At 37.1% G+C, this 17,215-nt stretch overlaps 2 protein-coding genes across 6 annotated transcripts in view; both read left to right on the forward strand.

The window, feature by feature from the left end:
* LOC107548355 (lysine-specific demethylase 4C-like) overlaps positions 1–15,019 on the forward strand; it is a 19,802-nt gene extending 4,783 nt beyond the window's left edge. The window contains exons 7-22 of one of the 5 annotated variants that reach the window (XM_016229025.1): positions 988–1,091; positions 1,205–1,342; positions 1,469–1,662; positions 2,163–2,317; positions 3,497–5,166; positions 5,889–6,000; positions 6,323–6,504; positions 6,596–6,815; positions 7,814–7,890; positions 8,018–8,073; positions 8,269–8,377; positions 9,446–9,634; positions 10,265–10,435; positions 12,671–12,790; positions 12,884–12,976; positions 14,522–15,019. In XM_016229025.1, the coding sequence (XP_016084511.1) occupies positions 988–1,091; positions 1,205–1,342; positions 1,469–1,662; positions 2,163–2,317; positions 3,497–5,166; positions 5,889–6,000; positions 6,323–6,504; positions 6,596–6,815; positions 7,814–7,890; positions 8,018–8,073; positions 8,269–8,377; positions 9,446–9,634; positions 10,265–10,435; positions 12,671–12,790; positions 12,884–12,976; positions 14,522–14,683 (3,752 nt within the window). In that variant the 3' untranslated portion in view covers positions 14,684–15,019. Of the gene's footprint in view, positions 1–987; positions 1,092–1,204; positions 1,343–1,468; positions 1,663–2,162; positions 2,318–3,496; positions 5,167–5,888; positions 6,001–6,322; positions 6,505–6,595; positions 6,816–7,813; positions 7,891–8,017; positions 8,074–8,268; positions 8,378–9,445; positions 9,635–10,264; positions 10,436–12,670; positions 12,791–12,883; positions 13,028–14,521 lie in introns of all 5 variants that reach the window. The other 4 variants (XM_016229027.1, XM_016229026.1, XM_016229028.1 and 1 more) reach the window with 4 other exon arrangements.
* Positions 15,020–16,487: 1,468 nt separating this feature from the next.
* The window catches only part of dnah6 (dynein, axonemal, heavy chain 6), an 80,626-nt gene continuing 79,898 nt past the window's right edge, over positions 16,488–17,215 (forward strand). Inside the window, exon 1 of the mRNA XM_016228934.1 lies at positions 16,488–16,763. Coding sequence (XP_016084420.1) covers positions 16,488–16,763 — 276 coding nt within the window. The remainder of the gene's footprint in view (positions 16,764–17,215) is intronic.

Genomic DNA, 17,215 nt, shown 5'->3' on the forward strand with positions numbered 1-17,215 from the left:
TATATATGTATATGTATATGTATGTGTGTATATATATATATGTATATGTATGTATGTGTGTATATATATATATATGTATGTGTATGTGTATGTGTATGTGTATATGTATGTGTATGTGTATATATATATATGTATATATATGTATATGTATGTATGTGTGTATATATATATATGTATGTGTATGTGTATATGTATGTTGTAGCGAATTTAGCTCAACGACAGGAAATATGAATAATTAACCATAACTAGTTATAATTAACTATTCATATTTTAGATCCACTGTAGATATTTAGCTGACCACTCAGGGTCAACCGTCTTGTCAATTCTAAGAACGTTAATTTCCTGGTTAAAGGAAATAACTTTCTTACTGTACAATTCTATAAGTTTGTAACGTAAATCTGCATGATTATTGACTCCGGTTATGAGTAAACAATGAACACGCCAAGTGTGATACAAGTAAGGTTTTATTAACTACATAAAAACTTAAACTAGTCTAACATAATGTGTATATATATGTGTATATATATATATATATATATATATATAATTATTATTTTTTTTTGCTTGCATACTTGCTAAAGATAGATATACTTGCATACAGTATATCTAGGTTGACCATACAGTAAAATGTCCAGGTTTTTGGCTTTGTTTTCCTATTTTTTTCATACTTCTTGAAAGTAACAACTCAAAATTAGTTTGACCAAAAGCGTGCAGGCATTCTACATGATAAACCAATCATACTGTGCAAGAAGGTGGGGTCTACAAAAAACCGGTCAAAGCAATGCAAATTCGCATGCATATAATGTATGAGAACGGTAGAGCACATCAATAGCAAAACAAGTCATAAACCTAGACATTTTAGGCCATTTAGAAATCCTGGACAGGACATGTCCAGAAAAAAAGGGTGTATGGATGTATCTAGCTAACCTAGATATAATTATTTCCTTTGTGTTGTACTGGGTGTGATAAATGTGTCTTTGTCTTTAGGTTTCTTTCCTAACAGCTTTAAAAGCTGTGAGGCGTTCCTGAGACACAAGATGACACTGATATCCCCGTCTGTACTAAAGAAATACAGCATACCATTTGATAAGGCAATCCACAGTCTTTGGAATACATTTTCTAAACTATTTTAGTTTTAAGAATAATGTCGTGGTGTCTCATTTCTTCTCTTATGTATTCACAATACACTGATATATTATTACAGATAACACAGGAAGCGGGGGAGTTTATGATCACGTTTCCCTATGGTTACCACGCTGGCTTCAACCACGGCTACAACTGTGCTGAATCCACCAATTTCGCCAGTATCCGGTGGATCGATTATGGAAAAGTTGCTACGCAGGTACTAAGAAGCACTTAATTACAGCTATTGCTGATGTAAATCTGGCACCTTCATGTTACCTTCGTTTGCAACTGGTGAACATTTGATGCTCTTTTTTTTTTGTGTGAAAAACCTGTCTTCTTGCAGTGTACATGCAGTAAGGACATGGTAAAGATCTCCATGGATCCATTTGTTAGACGATTCCAGCCAGATCGCTATCAGGCTTGGACACAAGGCAAAGACTCATGTCCATTGGATCACATCTTGGCCACACCCAGCACCACACCGGAGCTGCAGAGCTGGCTTCAGAGGCGTCGCAGGAAAGCACCCTCCACCTCAAGGTATTAGCAGGGTTTCAACAAGGTATACCTTCTATAGTCAGCTTCCCTTTTCAGGTCAACTGCTTTCAGAACAATAGTTTGAAGAGACATTTGCTGAGCAACTTGGATTACAAGTCTGCTTAAGACCCTTCCACTCTTCCATCTACTTTAGTATAGTTATTGTTAACTAAAATATTATAAATCATTTTTGTTAATTGAAAGAAAGTTGAAATAAAATAAAAAAATTTAAAATTTGAACTTAAAATGTAAATGTTGCCAGTATGATTTTGAGTACTTGAGCACACTATTAAAAACACTTTACAAAAAAATTATCAGACCTTAACATTATAGGTAGAAAACATAGAGCCATATGATGCCAAATATCCAAATTAGAATTCTTAAAAACATCTTTCATGTAGAGGTCAATCACTATAGATATTATTTGAAACAAAAATGCTGTTTGCTAGCAGGTTCATTTCACAGTCTTGGATAGTGGATGATTCATCTTTTTGTATCAACAGTCTCCATTGTCCACGTGCATGCTCCAAACGACTGAAGACTGTGGACTCTGCACCAGTGAAGGGGGGTGGTCGCAGGAGTAGAGGGGCAGAGTTAACATCGAAAAATGAGGATAATGAAGACTCAGTGAAACACCAGAAAGAATCGCAGTACTTAGGTGAATTAAAAGGCTGGTATTGGTATTATTTGTGTAAGCTCACAATACATTCTATAAATGCATACAATGTAAATGCATTTTCATATTTATTTTGTGTGTTATTAATTTTCAAATATAATCTGATGTGATCTGATAACACACTCACATTAAGGACAGACATCGTTTGTGTATCTGTATAAGACTGCATTTTGTTTTTAAGTAAGTCCTAGTTCATCACAACATAGCATTTTTGTCAAATCCAAATGAAAACTTGTAGTCTGTCAGAAAAATTCCAAAATAATAAAAAATGATCTGAATAAATGAAATTTAAATGCACACTACCGTTGGGATCGGTATGATATATTTTTAAGGAAATTAATTATTTATTTAGCAGTGACTAAATAGATTAATAAATAGATTAAATGTAGAAAATAATAGAACAATTTAGAATAAATAGATTACATTGGAAACATTTTACAATAAGGTTCATTAGTTAACTTTAGTTAACTACATTAGTTAACATGAACTAAGAATGAACATTTCTATAGCATTTATTAATCTTAGTTAATTTCATCATTTACTAATGAATTATTAAAATAACAAGGTTTGTTTAACATGTTAACAAGTTAATGCACTGTGAACTAACATGAACAATGAATGTACGACTGTATTTTTATTAACTAACATTAACAAAGATTAATAAAGAGTGTAATAAAGTGTTCAGTGTTCGTTCATGTTAATTAATGAATGACACCTTATTGTGTTACCAATTTATCAAAAGTGACACATATAATTTGACAAAAGGTTTATATTTAAAATACATTCTGTTCTTTTAAACTTTATATTCAGCAAAGAGTCCTGAAAAATGCATCCACAAAATATGAATCCACTGATTCCACAAAAATAATAAGCAGCAGCACAAATGTTTTCAACATTGACAATAATAAGAAATGTTTTGGCATATTAGAATGATTTAAGGCTGTTAAAAATTCAGCTTTGCCATCACTGGAATGAATAACATTGAAAAGTATATTAAATAGGGAAACTGTTATTTTAATTTGTAATAATATTTCACAATATTACTGTTTTTACAGTAGTTTTGATTATGTATCCTTAGTGAGCATACGCATGGAACCGTAGTGTATGCTATAACTACATGTCTGTTTATGTCTCTGTTTTATTGTTTTGTCTTTTTTTTAGGGCTCACTGGTCCATGTCGACAAATGTGCGTTGTGAAAGTAACAAGAGTGGAGAATGACTTGCTGGCCCACTCCACCAGACAAGATGATTCCTCTGAGCAACTCTCGACCCCTACACTCACCCCCACATCCAGGCAGAGTGACCATGATCTAGGTCACACAAGCTCCGAGACATCTTTTATTTTTGATGAAGGTCGAGTATCCACAAACTCAAACTCCGCTGCACAGCCTGGACCTGAATCAACCTCAGACAGCAGCGTCACTGTGAATGTGACTCTGGACTCAGAAAGAACTGCTGAAAGTCCTAATCAAGCATTAAACTGTGAACCTGTCTCAGTAACAAGTGCTCCTTCTATTCCTGTGACCCATTCACCGAGACTTAATTCCACTGGTGCTGCGGTTTTATTTTCAGAAACTGATTCCCAACAAGCTAAAATTGAAACCGAGGAGACGGTCGCCGATATCTTGACTGAGAGCAGCATCGATTACGGCACATCAGCACTTTACAAAGAGCAAAGCTCGATCCGTCTAGACTCTGCTCTTCAGGGTTTGGAAACCTCAGAAAACAGAACAAACTCTGAAATCCAGAATACTTTGTTTTGTGAAATGCCTCTTCTAATGCCCGAGCTCATAGAAGAGCGAGTCAATCCTCAATCTCTCGCACCTGAAATGCCCTCGCTGACTCTCGCTGTCCGACCTGACACCACAAATCACAGACCTCACACTCCGAACAATAATGCACCTGTTCTCCATCTGGAAAAATCACACTCGCCTCCTGTTATAACAGATGATGTGGGGACTTATTCTGAAAGACCTTGTCTCGATTGGCCCTTTGTTGCACTCCAAGAAGGTGTAAGCCAATCACAAAACTCAATCTCAGACACCTTTAGAGCAAAACCAGGACATGAACACGTCCCATCCGCAGACCAGAACACTCAAAATGAGTCCATTTCACAGTTTAAAATCACTACTCAGAGTATTTTACAATGTTCTACCGTAGCAGATGTGGATTTAATGGACACCTATGACTCTGAAATGGCCAGTGGAGACAAACAAAGTTCTCCGAGTCTCGAAGAGCAGTCAATCTCTCTCACATGCTCCCAGGGCCCCTACGTGGAGTCCAAACCCTTCACCATTTGGAAAAACCTCAGCTCCCAGAATCCCGCAGTGCTCATTGAGAGCTTGCAGCCTGAGCTGGTAGTTGGTCTTACCACAGGTGTGAGCAGTCTTACAGATTATGCCCATGACTCGCTGCCCTACACCATGTGGTCCGAATCAGGTTGCCAACAAGAAAAGTTCCCTGATTCTCCAAACTCTTCACCATGCACTCAGACTTGGACCAACCTGGAGCCCATTCCCATGCAGTGCTCTGATGCAGACATGGCTCCAAACGCACCTCCTGATCTGAAGCAGCAGAACGTGGAGTTGGAACCAGCTGAAGCTTGTGTGCTCAGTGAGCAGGCAGGCTCTCAGGAACCTCAGGAGGAAAAGTTTAAAAGTCAGGAGTATTACGAAGGTGCAAAGTCAGACCATGATGGGTCTGTGAGCGACTCTGATTCGTGTGAATCAGGAGATAAAGGTGCTGACAGCAGCAGTGAATCCAGTGAGGAGAACGCCACGAGTGACCCTGAGTATGTGGAGACGGATCTGGAGCCAGGGGAAGTCTGTACAGTGAGTTCTGGTGCTATACCATGACGAGAAATACGTCCTCTCTACTACATAGTTCTGAGATTCTGACCTAACAAACAGTGACCGTGGTGACAAGACATTTTGCAGATTGCTTGGTTTCAACTTTTTTCATAACCTACAGGATGAACCTGCTCACAGTAAAATCTCAATGGTCCAAAATTTTACCTGCATGTTTAATAATAGATGTGCTCTGATTGGATTTTGATTTGCCTTGTCATTTTCTCTTTTAGATTAACTAAACCTAAACTAAATTTCGCATACAAATGAGAAGCACAGACACTGGTGGGGTTTTTAATTTAATGTTTTTTAAATTAATTATTTTTTTTTTTAGATATTTTTATGTATATTTTATTATTTGTTTTATATATATATATTTACTGTGAGTCTTTACTGTGACTTTAATGCATCCTTGCTGAATAAAAATGTTCATTAAAAGTATTAAAATCTAACTGACCACAAACGTTTATATTAATTTACACCTGCTGTGAATCCAGTGAAAATTTCTGTACACATACATCAGAACACTCACTTACTTAGTTGCTTTTCACACCTTAACACCTTGTAAACGGCGTCAAAGAATTAATTAATGTGCACATACTATATACACACATGCACAATGAAGGTAGCACAGTATTTTATATTTTTTGGAAAGTGTCTCTTTCTCACTGACCCCCTTTGCCTCTTTCTCTTTTTTGTTCTCTCAGTATCACATGCAAACTGTTAAGAAGACATCCAAGAGTTGGCGTCACCCCCTCAGAAAACCCACTGCACGAGCAGTGCCAAGTGCTGTGAAACAGCAGGCTGCCAGTGATGATGGTGAATGTTTAACCACTTTCATTTTTATTATGAGCAATAAACAATAGGAATTTGAACAATTGTTGTGTTAGTACTTTTATTAATAACATATTATGTTTTATTACATTACAAATCTTTCCTGACTCCTGAATATTTATCTTTACCACATGCTGTCATTAGACAAAATTGCACTAATATTACATTGTTGCATTCCGTCTATGGTATTTTTAATTATTCATTATGTATATGTGCACTGACATTTTTGTCTCACATCATGCACACATGTATACTTTAAGAAGCTGTGTGAAGTTATATAATTAATTATACTAAATTAACATCTCAGAGACTTTAGAGGACTGTGCATCTAAAGAAGAGGAGCCAGAAACTGAGGAATGGGCAAAGCCTTTAGTGCATCTGTGGCAACACCGAAAAACTCATTTTCAGTATGAACGAGAGTACAACACAACTGCAGCTGAAACCTCTCCACACTGTGCTGTCTGCACCCTTTTCATGCCATACTATCAGGTAACGTTTGTATAGAGATACTATGTACTGGTTTGCATATTTGTGCTTTGTATCACACAGATATTTCAATCTCTTGTTTTTGCTCTCACAGCCTGATAATTTAGAGGAGAGAAGGCACGATGTCTTGATGAGTGCTGCCACAGAGTCTCAGGGGTCATGTTCACAGGAGGCGGGCTTGAGGTCACGACCTCTGATCCCTGAAATTTGCTTTGCGTGCCAGGAGGGCCCATGTCCCTTGAACACACTGCTGGAGGAGGATGGATCCAGTCCACTTGTGGCCTGTAATAGTTGCTGTGTTCAAGTTCATGCCAGTACGTCCCTGAGATCATTCAACAACAAACTCAACACATGAAAAATCCCCAAATATAATGAACCTAGTAATATTGTGAAATATTATTATAGTTTTAAATAACTGTTTTCTATTTGAATATATTTTTAAATGTAATTTGTTATTGTGATGGCAAAAACTTGAGTTTTCAGTGTCACATGAGACTTCAGAAATCATTCTAATATGATGATTGGTGCTCAAGAAACATTTTTTATTATTATAAATATTGAAAACAGTTAATCTTTTTGTGGTGATTATTTTTTAGGATTCTTTGATGAATAGAACGTTTAAAAGAACAGCATTTATTTAAAATATAAATATTTTGTAACTATGTAAGTCTTAACTGTCACTTTTGATTAATTTAATGTATGCTTGCTGAATAAAGGTATTAATTTATTTTTAAAAAACTTACGGACTCAAAACATTTAAATGCTAGTGTATAAAATGTATTAAATGCATAAGTTAAATATGTTTTCTTATGAAGTATTATTTTCATGTGTGAAGACCCATTTATGATATAAGATAAAAATATTAATCATTCATTTACATTTTTTACATTTGATTTAGATGATTATTAAGGCAACATGCTGTTGCTAAATTAAGTAATTGGCTTCTATATTTCCATTGTACTAAAGCAGATCATTATAATATTATCTGAAAATCTCAAGAGTTATCTTTTTCCACTCAATTTTAGACTGATGTTAGATGTATAACGTGGAAGGAAAACATTTTTATTAAATTTTTTGTGTCATGCATTTCCCATTACATTTAGTTCCAAAAGGGTTTGAAAATTGGCCTTTTAATAGAATAAAATGAGTGCAAATAATTTCATGATTTCACACATTTTATAAAGCATTCTTTGGTATATGTGTTCAAGAAGTGTTGTACACATTCAATAATTACCATCTTAAGTAAACACACACACACAAGCATAGCTTGGCATAGTACAGAATGTAATAGTTTGTTTTGATTGGTCCACAGGTTGCTATGGTGTTGCTGCTCATGATGTCAGCCCAGTGTGGACATGTGACAGATGTGTGAGCGGAGACCTGGCAGCTGTATGTAATAATTCAGTCATTCCGTATCACTATCATTTATGGTCTACTTACAATTTTGCTTACCTTTTTTTTTTTTTTTATAAATAAAACTTTGTTTCTGCTTGTGTGTGTGTCTGTTCTATACTAGGGATGCTGTTTGTGTAACCTGAGGGGAGGTGCATTAAAAAGAACCTCAGATGACAGGTAATCTCCATTATTCAGATCCATTAATACTAATATAGTATTGTATTAAATACAAAACAGAGCAGAAGACCAAGTATGTTTTTTTTAAAACATTTTCTGGTATTTCAGATTATAAGCAAATAGGAGTTCTGTCAGGCTAGTGTTCTTAGATGTTATTGAATGCATCAGGTGTCTCATGAATTATACATGCTATAGATGGGTCCATGTGATGTGTGCTGTGGGTCTCCCTGAGGTGAAGTTCATTGATGTGGCGAAGAGAGCTCCTATTGACATCAGTGCCATACCTGTACAGAGATATAAACTGGTGAGTTATAAACACACACATTTATAGACAGTAGAAATTGCAAAACAAGTGCAAAATCTTAAAGGGGTCCTATTATGCTCTTTTTACAAAGTCTTGATTTTGTTTTGGGGGTGTACTAGAACAGGCTCTCATACTAGGTTGTTCGAAAAACACATTATTTTTTCACATATTGTACATTATTACAACACCTCTCTCTCCAGTCTGGAATGAATGGCTCGAGTAGTTCCTGTATCAAATGAAGCCCCGCCTTCTGAAATATGAAATGTGCTGTGATTGGCAGCACGTGTTTTTGTTTTGGGGGTGTACTAGAACAGGCTCTCATACTAGGTTGTTCGAAAAACACATTATTTTTTCACATATTGTACATTATTACAACACCTCTCTCTCCAGTCTGGAATGAATGGCCCGAGTAGTTCCTGTATCAAATGAAGCCCCGCCTTCTGAAATATGAAATGTGTTGTGATTGGCAGCACGCGGCGCCTGGTCGGGAAATGTCATACCCCTTACCATAGCCACCTGCAAGCTTCAGTGTAAATATTGCGTCAAAATCAAATCAATTTGAGCGCGATTTAAACCCGGATGATTGTAACCACTCTAAATTCGTCTGCCTTCAGAAAGCTAGCGCGTCTCCGACATAGTGATGATAACACTCGTTGCCTTCTCTAGTGCAGCTCAACCAGGTCTCGTCCCATTCGTCGGTATTTGTGATATCACAAATCCCGGAAAACATGCGCTGTAGTCCAAACGAGTCGTTCGCTGTAGTTTTTGAAAAGTGATTTCTGTTACATAAAATATCTCCTTTTGAATTGGACTTTGAGCTTTGTAACTTTGCAGATCTTTTTTATGCTCAAACAGCAACATTACAGACTAACTAAAGTTGAAAAAGTGAAAAAGCATAATAGGACCCCTTTAACAGCCCATCAAAGCTGAGCAATTTAACGTCTTTTGACGCACCAGTGATGTACTAAAACTAAAATGAATGTTGCCTACACTGCTGTTTCCACAAAGTATGGACATTTTTGTTGTCATCTGTGCACTCTATCATTCTCTCTCTTTCTCTCTCTGTAGAAGTGTATATATTGCCGTAACAGGATAAAGAAGCTGTCCGGAGCATGTATTCAGTGCTCATGTGGTCGTTGCCCAACCTCTTTCCATGTCACTTGTGCACATGCAGCTGGAGTCCCCATGGAGCCTGATGATTGGCCGTATGTGGTTTTCATCACCTGTCACAGGCACCAGTCACGGAGCTCCAGTGCTGTGAGTATATTTTAATAAGTTGTGTTTAACCAGCACACTAAAAACAAGAAGACCATACCATATACACTGAATATAATTTTTTTTATTTTTGGCATTTTTGCTTTTATTACGATAGGACAGATCAAAACTGACAGGAAGTGAAGTGGGAGAGAGATAAGGGGCGGGATCGGGAAAGGTCCTTGAGTCAGGATTCGAACTCGGGATGCCTGTAGGTCAACAGCGCTGTATGTTGGCGCGCTGCCCACAAGGCTATCGGCGCCGACTGAATAGATTTTTAAAATACTCGTCTCATAAATTCACTTACTGACCTTGACATACACTACATTCATGGGATTCTACAGGGTCCTGACTTTGATATACATTTCTGTTTTATGGTGGCCTTGTCATGCATCAAACTGACTTACATTATAGTTATCCATATTTTAAAGACATGATTACAAAAAAATTGTCAAACTAATTATACTACTTTTCACAACTACTTTGACTTTCAAAAAATCAAAACTTTGAAGAGGCATATTCATGTCATTGTCTATATGAATTGCCTTTAATTTTTTTTAATTAATTAAAAAACAGACAGAGAAAATAACACATAATTGGCCCATCATCAAGAATTTTTTTCTTCTCCCCCAGAAAGTGAAAGTTAGCAAAAGTGAATTAGAAGTGGGCCAGACGGTGATCTCCAAACACAAAAATCTTCGTTACTACAGCTCACGTGTTACCCAGGTCATGGCCCAAACATTCTATGAGGTTATGTTTGATGATGGCTCATTCAGCAATGATACATTCCCTGAAGACATTGTGGTGAGTGTTTCTAATGCTGCTAGCCATTAGTTGTTCCAATGAATATCTTGTGGCATGTTTTCAGCGAGCTAAATAAGGCATTATAATGAATGCATAATGCATTATATAAAACCTTATAATTTGTATCATCTCATGAATATTCATAAGAACAGTTTTAATATATTATAATTATTTACTTATTTGTGGTTATAGCTTTTAAGAGTATGATGATTTTAACACAATGAACACGTTGCATCCACTTTTCACAATGGATTATATTTCTCATAGTTATAATGTATTATAAGTCTCATATCTTGCCATTTTTCTTATGCTACTTTACTTAAAGCGGTCAAAGACCACTTATAAGTAGTAATAATAATAATAATAATAATCCAAATTTCTCTCAAACAGCCATAAAATCAGATCAGATGAATGTGGAATCTGACACATTTGCTTTGAACTATTTTTATTGTAATATCAATTGTTTGATTATTTTGATGGTACCCTTTAAACAGCTGTTGATAAGTGACTCTGCAACTACATATCAACTAGCGGCCATTAGAGTATTAGTATGTCTGCTACTGTAAATATATGCTAACACTTTATTTTGATGGTCAACCAACAGAAACTGATTATAAGTGTCTGCAAGTACGTCAACTTACTCTACCATACTAGATTATACCATTCTTGAGCATACTAATACTCTAATGAGAGTTAGTTGGCATGTAGTTGCAAAGTTGCTTATAGTCGATTGATTAAGGGGACCATCAAAATAAAATGTAACCATATAAAACATTGCATTTTTTTCAGTTGGAGTATTAAGCTCACATCAATTAATTAACATTAGCTCCACAGGAAACACTCAAATAACACTCAACATCTAACCACTCACAAGCTGTACTAAGATACTGTGCAGATCTTAAATAAACAATATCAAGATATGATGCAGTCCATTATACTGTAAATTAAGTAGATGGTGTTCATTGGGTGTTATAAATAAACATACTCTTAAACTTATAACCACAAATATGTAAGTATTATGATGTATTATAATTGTTGTTATGATTATTCATGAGTTGATATAACATATTATAAGTTTTTTTTATAATGCATTATGCATTCATTATAATGCCTTTTATAATGTATTATAAATATGGGCTTCATAGAAAGTGTTACCAAAAATTGTCTTTGATCTTTCAAGCTCTATCATTGCCGTCAGCGGGTGTTGCAGTGCATCAGTCCAAAAAAGTGAAATAAAAAGCGCCCATCCATAAAAAAAATGTCTCACACGGCTCCAGGGGTTGAACAAAGGCCTCCTGTAGCGAATCGATGCGTTTTTGTAAGAAAAATATCCATATTCAAAACTTAATAATCAGCAACCTAGCTTGCGCTTACTGTTGTAAACGGAAGCAGTTCCGGGCGGATGACGTATGAGGTCGGCGTTGTGCATGCGCCGCTCAGAAGTGACGCACACGGAAGCACAGGGGAGAGATCAGAACAAAACAACGGTCACTAATTAGAAGTACAAAACGAGGATTTGTAAAGAAGAATGTCAGAGGATTTCGATATAAGCCAAGAGGAGACTGGGTTTCCTTTGCTAAAGTAAGGAAACTTTGCTTCCTTTGATCCTGTAAACAAACATTTTCACGAGATACTCCGGCGCATGCGCAACGCTGACCTCATACGTCATCAGCCCGGAACTGCTTCCATGTACAACTGTTGGCGCAAGCTAGATTAAAGTCTTTTCCTGTTTTTATGAAGCCCCGCCCTCAGAAGTAGGCGATGGGCTCTGATTGGTTAGCTAGCCCAGTGTGTTGTGATTGGCTAAAAACTATGTGTTTTATTCACATAAACGTTGTGTAGGTAACTAAAAAGTTCACTTTAATCTTCTCCTAGTTCAACGGTGACTGACTTTTAGGTATTTCGGGAGAAATGGGTGAATTTTCATTATGGTAATCCAAAGATCCGATTCCCTTAATGAGCATTATAACGTTTTTTTTAAACAACAAACACATTAACTTGCACACATTTGACAGTCAGAATAAGCCCCCCGAGAATTATTTCAAGCCCCCCCTGGCCATGAGTCCTGGCGCCGGGACTGATATGCTTACAAAGTTGACAGCCTCTTATTTTTCACAAAAAGTGCAGGCCTACATATTTTCTCATGCATTTGTACAGTACATACAATATAAGCATAATGTTTTTAGTTTGGCATCCTGACATCAGAGTAAAGTCTGTTCTCTTTTTGCCCTGCAGAGCAGAGATTGTGCCCAGCTTGGGCCTCCTGAAGTGGGGGAGGCTGTTCAGGTGAAGTGGCCTGATGGACTTTTTTATGGAGCCAAGTATCTTGGCTCTAATACTTCATATATGTATCAGGTACACACACTCATAGTCATATTCTCTCAAGTACTGCTGCTCTACTGCTACAGTAATAACTGTTCATGGTTTGTCCTATGTTCTTGTTTGTAGGTGGAATTTGAAGATGGATCTCAGGTATTGGCGAAGAGAGAGGACATTTACATGCTGGATGAAGACCTGCCCAAAAAAGTCAAAGGTCGTTTGGTGAGTTCTCACTCACTGAACTTTCTTTAAAAGGCTAGTTCACCCAAAAATTAAAGCTCTGTCCTCATTTGCTCACTCTTACATCATTCCAAACAATTAAAGGGGTGGTTGATTGCGATTTCACTTTTTTAATGTTAGTTAGTGTGTAATGTTGCTGTTTGAGCATAAACAATATCTGCAAAGTTACGAAGCTGAAAGTTCAAGTCTTTTACAATTCTGGCAGTTTTATGCCTACAACAAGTTACTTCCCGGGTTCGTGGCATCACAAACCCAGATAAACCCCGCCCTCAGGAAAAGGCAGCAAAGGGGGCGAGGCCATGCTGCGCTGCTTTAGAGAAGAGGAAGAGAAAACTAGAGGTGCACGTAAACACCTATTCATATATGAATCACGATTCTGTCTTCTAATGATTCTAATAGATTCACAAGTTTCAAAATCAATGTTCTAAAGCAGCAGTTCTTAATACTGTTCCTCACGTTCCCCTGCTCTGCACACGCTCTGCATCTCTCTGTCTCTCTCATTCAGCTCAGCTCCAACAATGAACTGTTCCAATTATACACTTATTTTCACATAGCTAGGAGAAGCGTTAAACATGGACGCGTGTGCAGATGCTGTACTGTATTAAAGCTTTAAAGGGATAGTTCACCCAAAAATGAAAATTCTGTCATCATTTACTCACCCTCATGTCGTTCCAAACCTGTATGAGTTGCTTTCTTATGTTGAACACAAAAGAAGATATTTTGAAGTTTGCTGGTAATCAAACAGTTGGTGGTTGCCATTGACTTCCATAGTAGGAAAAAAAATACTATGGAAGTCAATGGCAACCAACAACTGTTTGATTACCAGCAATCTTCAAAATATCTTCTTTTATGTTCAACATAAGAAAGCAACTCATACAGGTTTGGAACGACATGAGGGTGAGTAAATGATGACAGAATTTTCATTTTTGGGTGAACTATCCCATTAATCAGGATAAAACCGTATATTAAAATCTAACATAAGCAATAGCATTTACAAATAACAGCATATCTAAAAGTATGAGACAACAACAAACAAAAAACATTGGCCAACCATTAAAAGCCGTGCTTGCACAGGTTCTGCACGATCCTCTTCAATAATAGCCTCTGTTTCTCAATTGGGCTCAAACTGATAAGCGATATTAACAATGCCATTGTTTACAATACAACCGGAGCACATGCCGCTGAGGTGAGGGGCGGGACGTTCAGACGTGCACTAGAGGCGGTTTAGCCAATCACAACACACTGGGCTAGCCAACCAATCAGAGCCCATCGCCTATTTCTGAGGGCGGGGCTTCATAAAAGCAGGAAATGATCAGTGCGTTTCTCAGAGAAGGGACAGAGCGGTGTGGAATAAAGGTAAATTACATTTATTTTTTAAACGAAGCATTAACACATGTTAGACTGCACCCCATAAACACAATCAAGCCTAGAAAAAAACCAGTGAACCACCCGTTTAAGACTGTCTGTGGAACACAATTCTTTTGAATGTATTGTATATGTGTGTAATTGTAAATGTGTGCTTTGCAGTCCACAGCATCCAGCATGCGTTTCCAGGATGCGTTCTTCACCACACAAGGTGAAAGGAAACGGCGACGCACACCAAACTCTCGGTTTCAGACGGATTATATTGCCCATATTAGCCCTCGAACCTTCACCAGGAACTCAGAAACACGCAGTAAAGCCAACTAATGGAGGAATGGAGAGGGGCTGTTTTAAATGGGTTTGAAGATTGTACATCAGTGAGATCATGATTTTTAAAAGTCTGAAAGACAGAAATACTGTGGTCTCATATGTCAGGGACAAGAATGTTTTTCTAAATTAGAAGTTTTTTCTGTTATATTTCAGAGGTTTTTCTTGCCTCAAATTGTATTCTGTAGCATTGTAATCCTGTAATTTCCTCCCCAACACTGCTGAGACTAAATTCACCTGCATGCTTGTTTTGTATATGATTTGTCTTGTCATGCACCATTCCTAGTCACTGTCTGACACTATTAGCATTGAGCTTAAAATGGTATAAATGCCAAATAATAATAATAAAAAAAGTTGCTACTGATGTCCAGCAAAGCACATGTCACAATTTACTTAATCTTGATCTCTTTATTTATTTGGGCTTTTATTCTTTCTTTTCTATGTGGTGCTTACAGCTGTTCAAAAAATTAAAGATATGTTTGCTTTGTGATCTGTGCCTTGACCTCTGTTGATGAATACTTTACACTTTTTGTTTTATAGCTGATATCGATTTATGATAATTTACTTTATATAGCTCGCAATATCAATAGGACCTTTTTTTTTTTTTTCTAAGGTTAAGACCGTGGTGGATGGCTAACCAGGACCGCAATTTCTTTAAATCATTTATTTTGACTAATCACTGCCTGAAAGATCAGTGAATCTTTTGAGTCGGATCTTTCAAAATGAACAGTGAGCTAATACGAGAGTGGACCAAGTCCTGCAATGGACTGAATGATATAATAAAAAGTTACTTCAATAGCCAAACAGCAGAAATGTTACAAATAAAATCTTCACGACTTCATTTTATGACAATATAACGTGCGTATTTTTTTTTTAATTAACATTGTCAATTTTCAAAAACCTTTTTCATCTAAGAGATTTTCTTTTGTGTTTTTAACTAAATAACTTCAATATAAGCTGCTGAGTCATGGTTACTGTACAAACTGATCTGCGACCACTGATCTACATAAAATTATAGATCAGTGTCTGGGACACATACAAGCCGCAGTATGTGTCTGCAAATAGTTTTATTGGGAAGTTCGTGTACTGAATTATGGCACTGAATTAGCCTGTATATTTAAGTTCTAATTTACAAGAATCACTGAGTCGGTTCTTTGAAATAAATCATTCAAAAGAACCGATTTGCAGCAATGAGTTCGGCTTTCCTTCTGTGGTGCTGTCATCTGAAACGGAAGCGGAGAGAAGTACACTTCGTTGCTAAGTAACGACAAACAGCTCAGTAGAAGAGCTTAACCGCTACTCTTCTGTCCAGTTTAGAAGACATAAAAATCATAAACAAGCCGTCGCTTTTCGTGAATGTTTGGCAGCAGTTCATTTAGTTTGCACCTGACTAGCATGTCATACTCTGGGACTTGTAAACACGTTGTAAGTATTGCTGCTGTCTGTTGCAGGACAGTAAGTGCGCCTTTTATTTTGCTACAACGAATGGACTATTAAACGTTTAATAAAACACTTGAAGATATACCTGTAATATATTACGATATAAAGTACAATATTTGGTCAATGTTGCTGTATAATTTGGCACAAGTTTAATAAGCAAAACAACTTCCCGCTTGTTGCTTAGCAACACTAACGTTAATCCTTTTATTGTATTGTTACAGATGTAACAGGGCAGTTCACTACGATTGTCACTAACATGCTGTTCTCTTCAATGTATTTAAAGAGTTTACCGTCCAGACAAAACTCAGAGGAGAAGGAATTGAAACTTTTTTGGGAAGAGCACAAATAGGAGGACAGTTTGGCCATGTACTCTTTTCAGAAGGAGTCAACCAGGAGCCAGGCAGGGCCAGAGCAAGGTCCTGGCAAACAGAAGTTATTCGGAACAGCTATGTCTTTACCTGTGTCCACCAATGCACCTGGTTCTCTGGCACCTGTTGATGTGGAGCAGCTGAGGGCTAGACTTGTCTCAGCAGTGCCCAGACGTCCACAGCCGAACGCTGATGCTCTGGTGTTTCCTCACAGAACCAAAGCTCAGGAAAGACAATGGGCCGCACAGAGACCAGCACAAGTTGAGATGTTGGTAAGAGCAATACCATCTGAGAACTCAATGTATAAATTGGGCGAATTCCAAACAGAAGTGAGCATCCCTATGTCCTACTCCCTTCGAAGGGCAGAGCCCTTTTTGCAACATTCAGCACTCCATCAGTTGTTGCAAATTATTATGATTTTATTTAAATATTGTCTCACTGTCTTATTTACTATTAAACTTTTTCAAACTAAACATGCTTAAACTTCCGTCTTAAATCATATTTCTATCACTGACAAAAAATATTTTGTATCACATTAAAATAATGACAAAATGTAATCAGCCTATCCTACTTACGTTTGTATGTGAAGTCGAATCAACCCCAACTTTGCTAGATCTCCTAACTGAAGATCACATGATCACAAACAGAAATGACTTCCATGAAGTGACCATCGCATGTACCCTTCGCTAACGGACTTCTGGAAGGGCCCTTCGTGAAGGGATTC

This window comes from Sinocyclocheilus grahami, unplaced genomic scaffold, assembly GCF_001515645.1.
Source record: "Sinocyclocheilus grahami isolate Dianchi unplaced genomic scaffold, SAMN03320097.WGS_v1.1 scaffold346.1, whole genome shotgun sequence".
In the NCBI taxonomy this organism is placed as follows: Eukaryota; Metazoa; Chordata; class Actinopteri; order Cypriniformes; family Cyprinidae; genus Sinocyclocheilus; species Sinocyclocheilus grahami.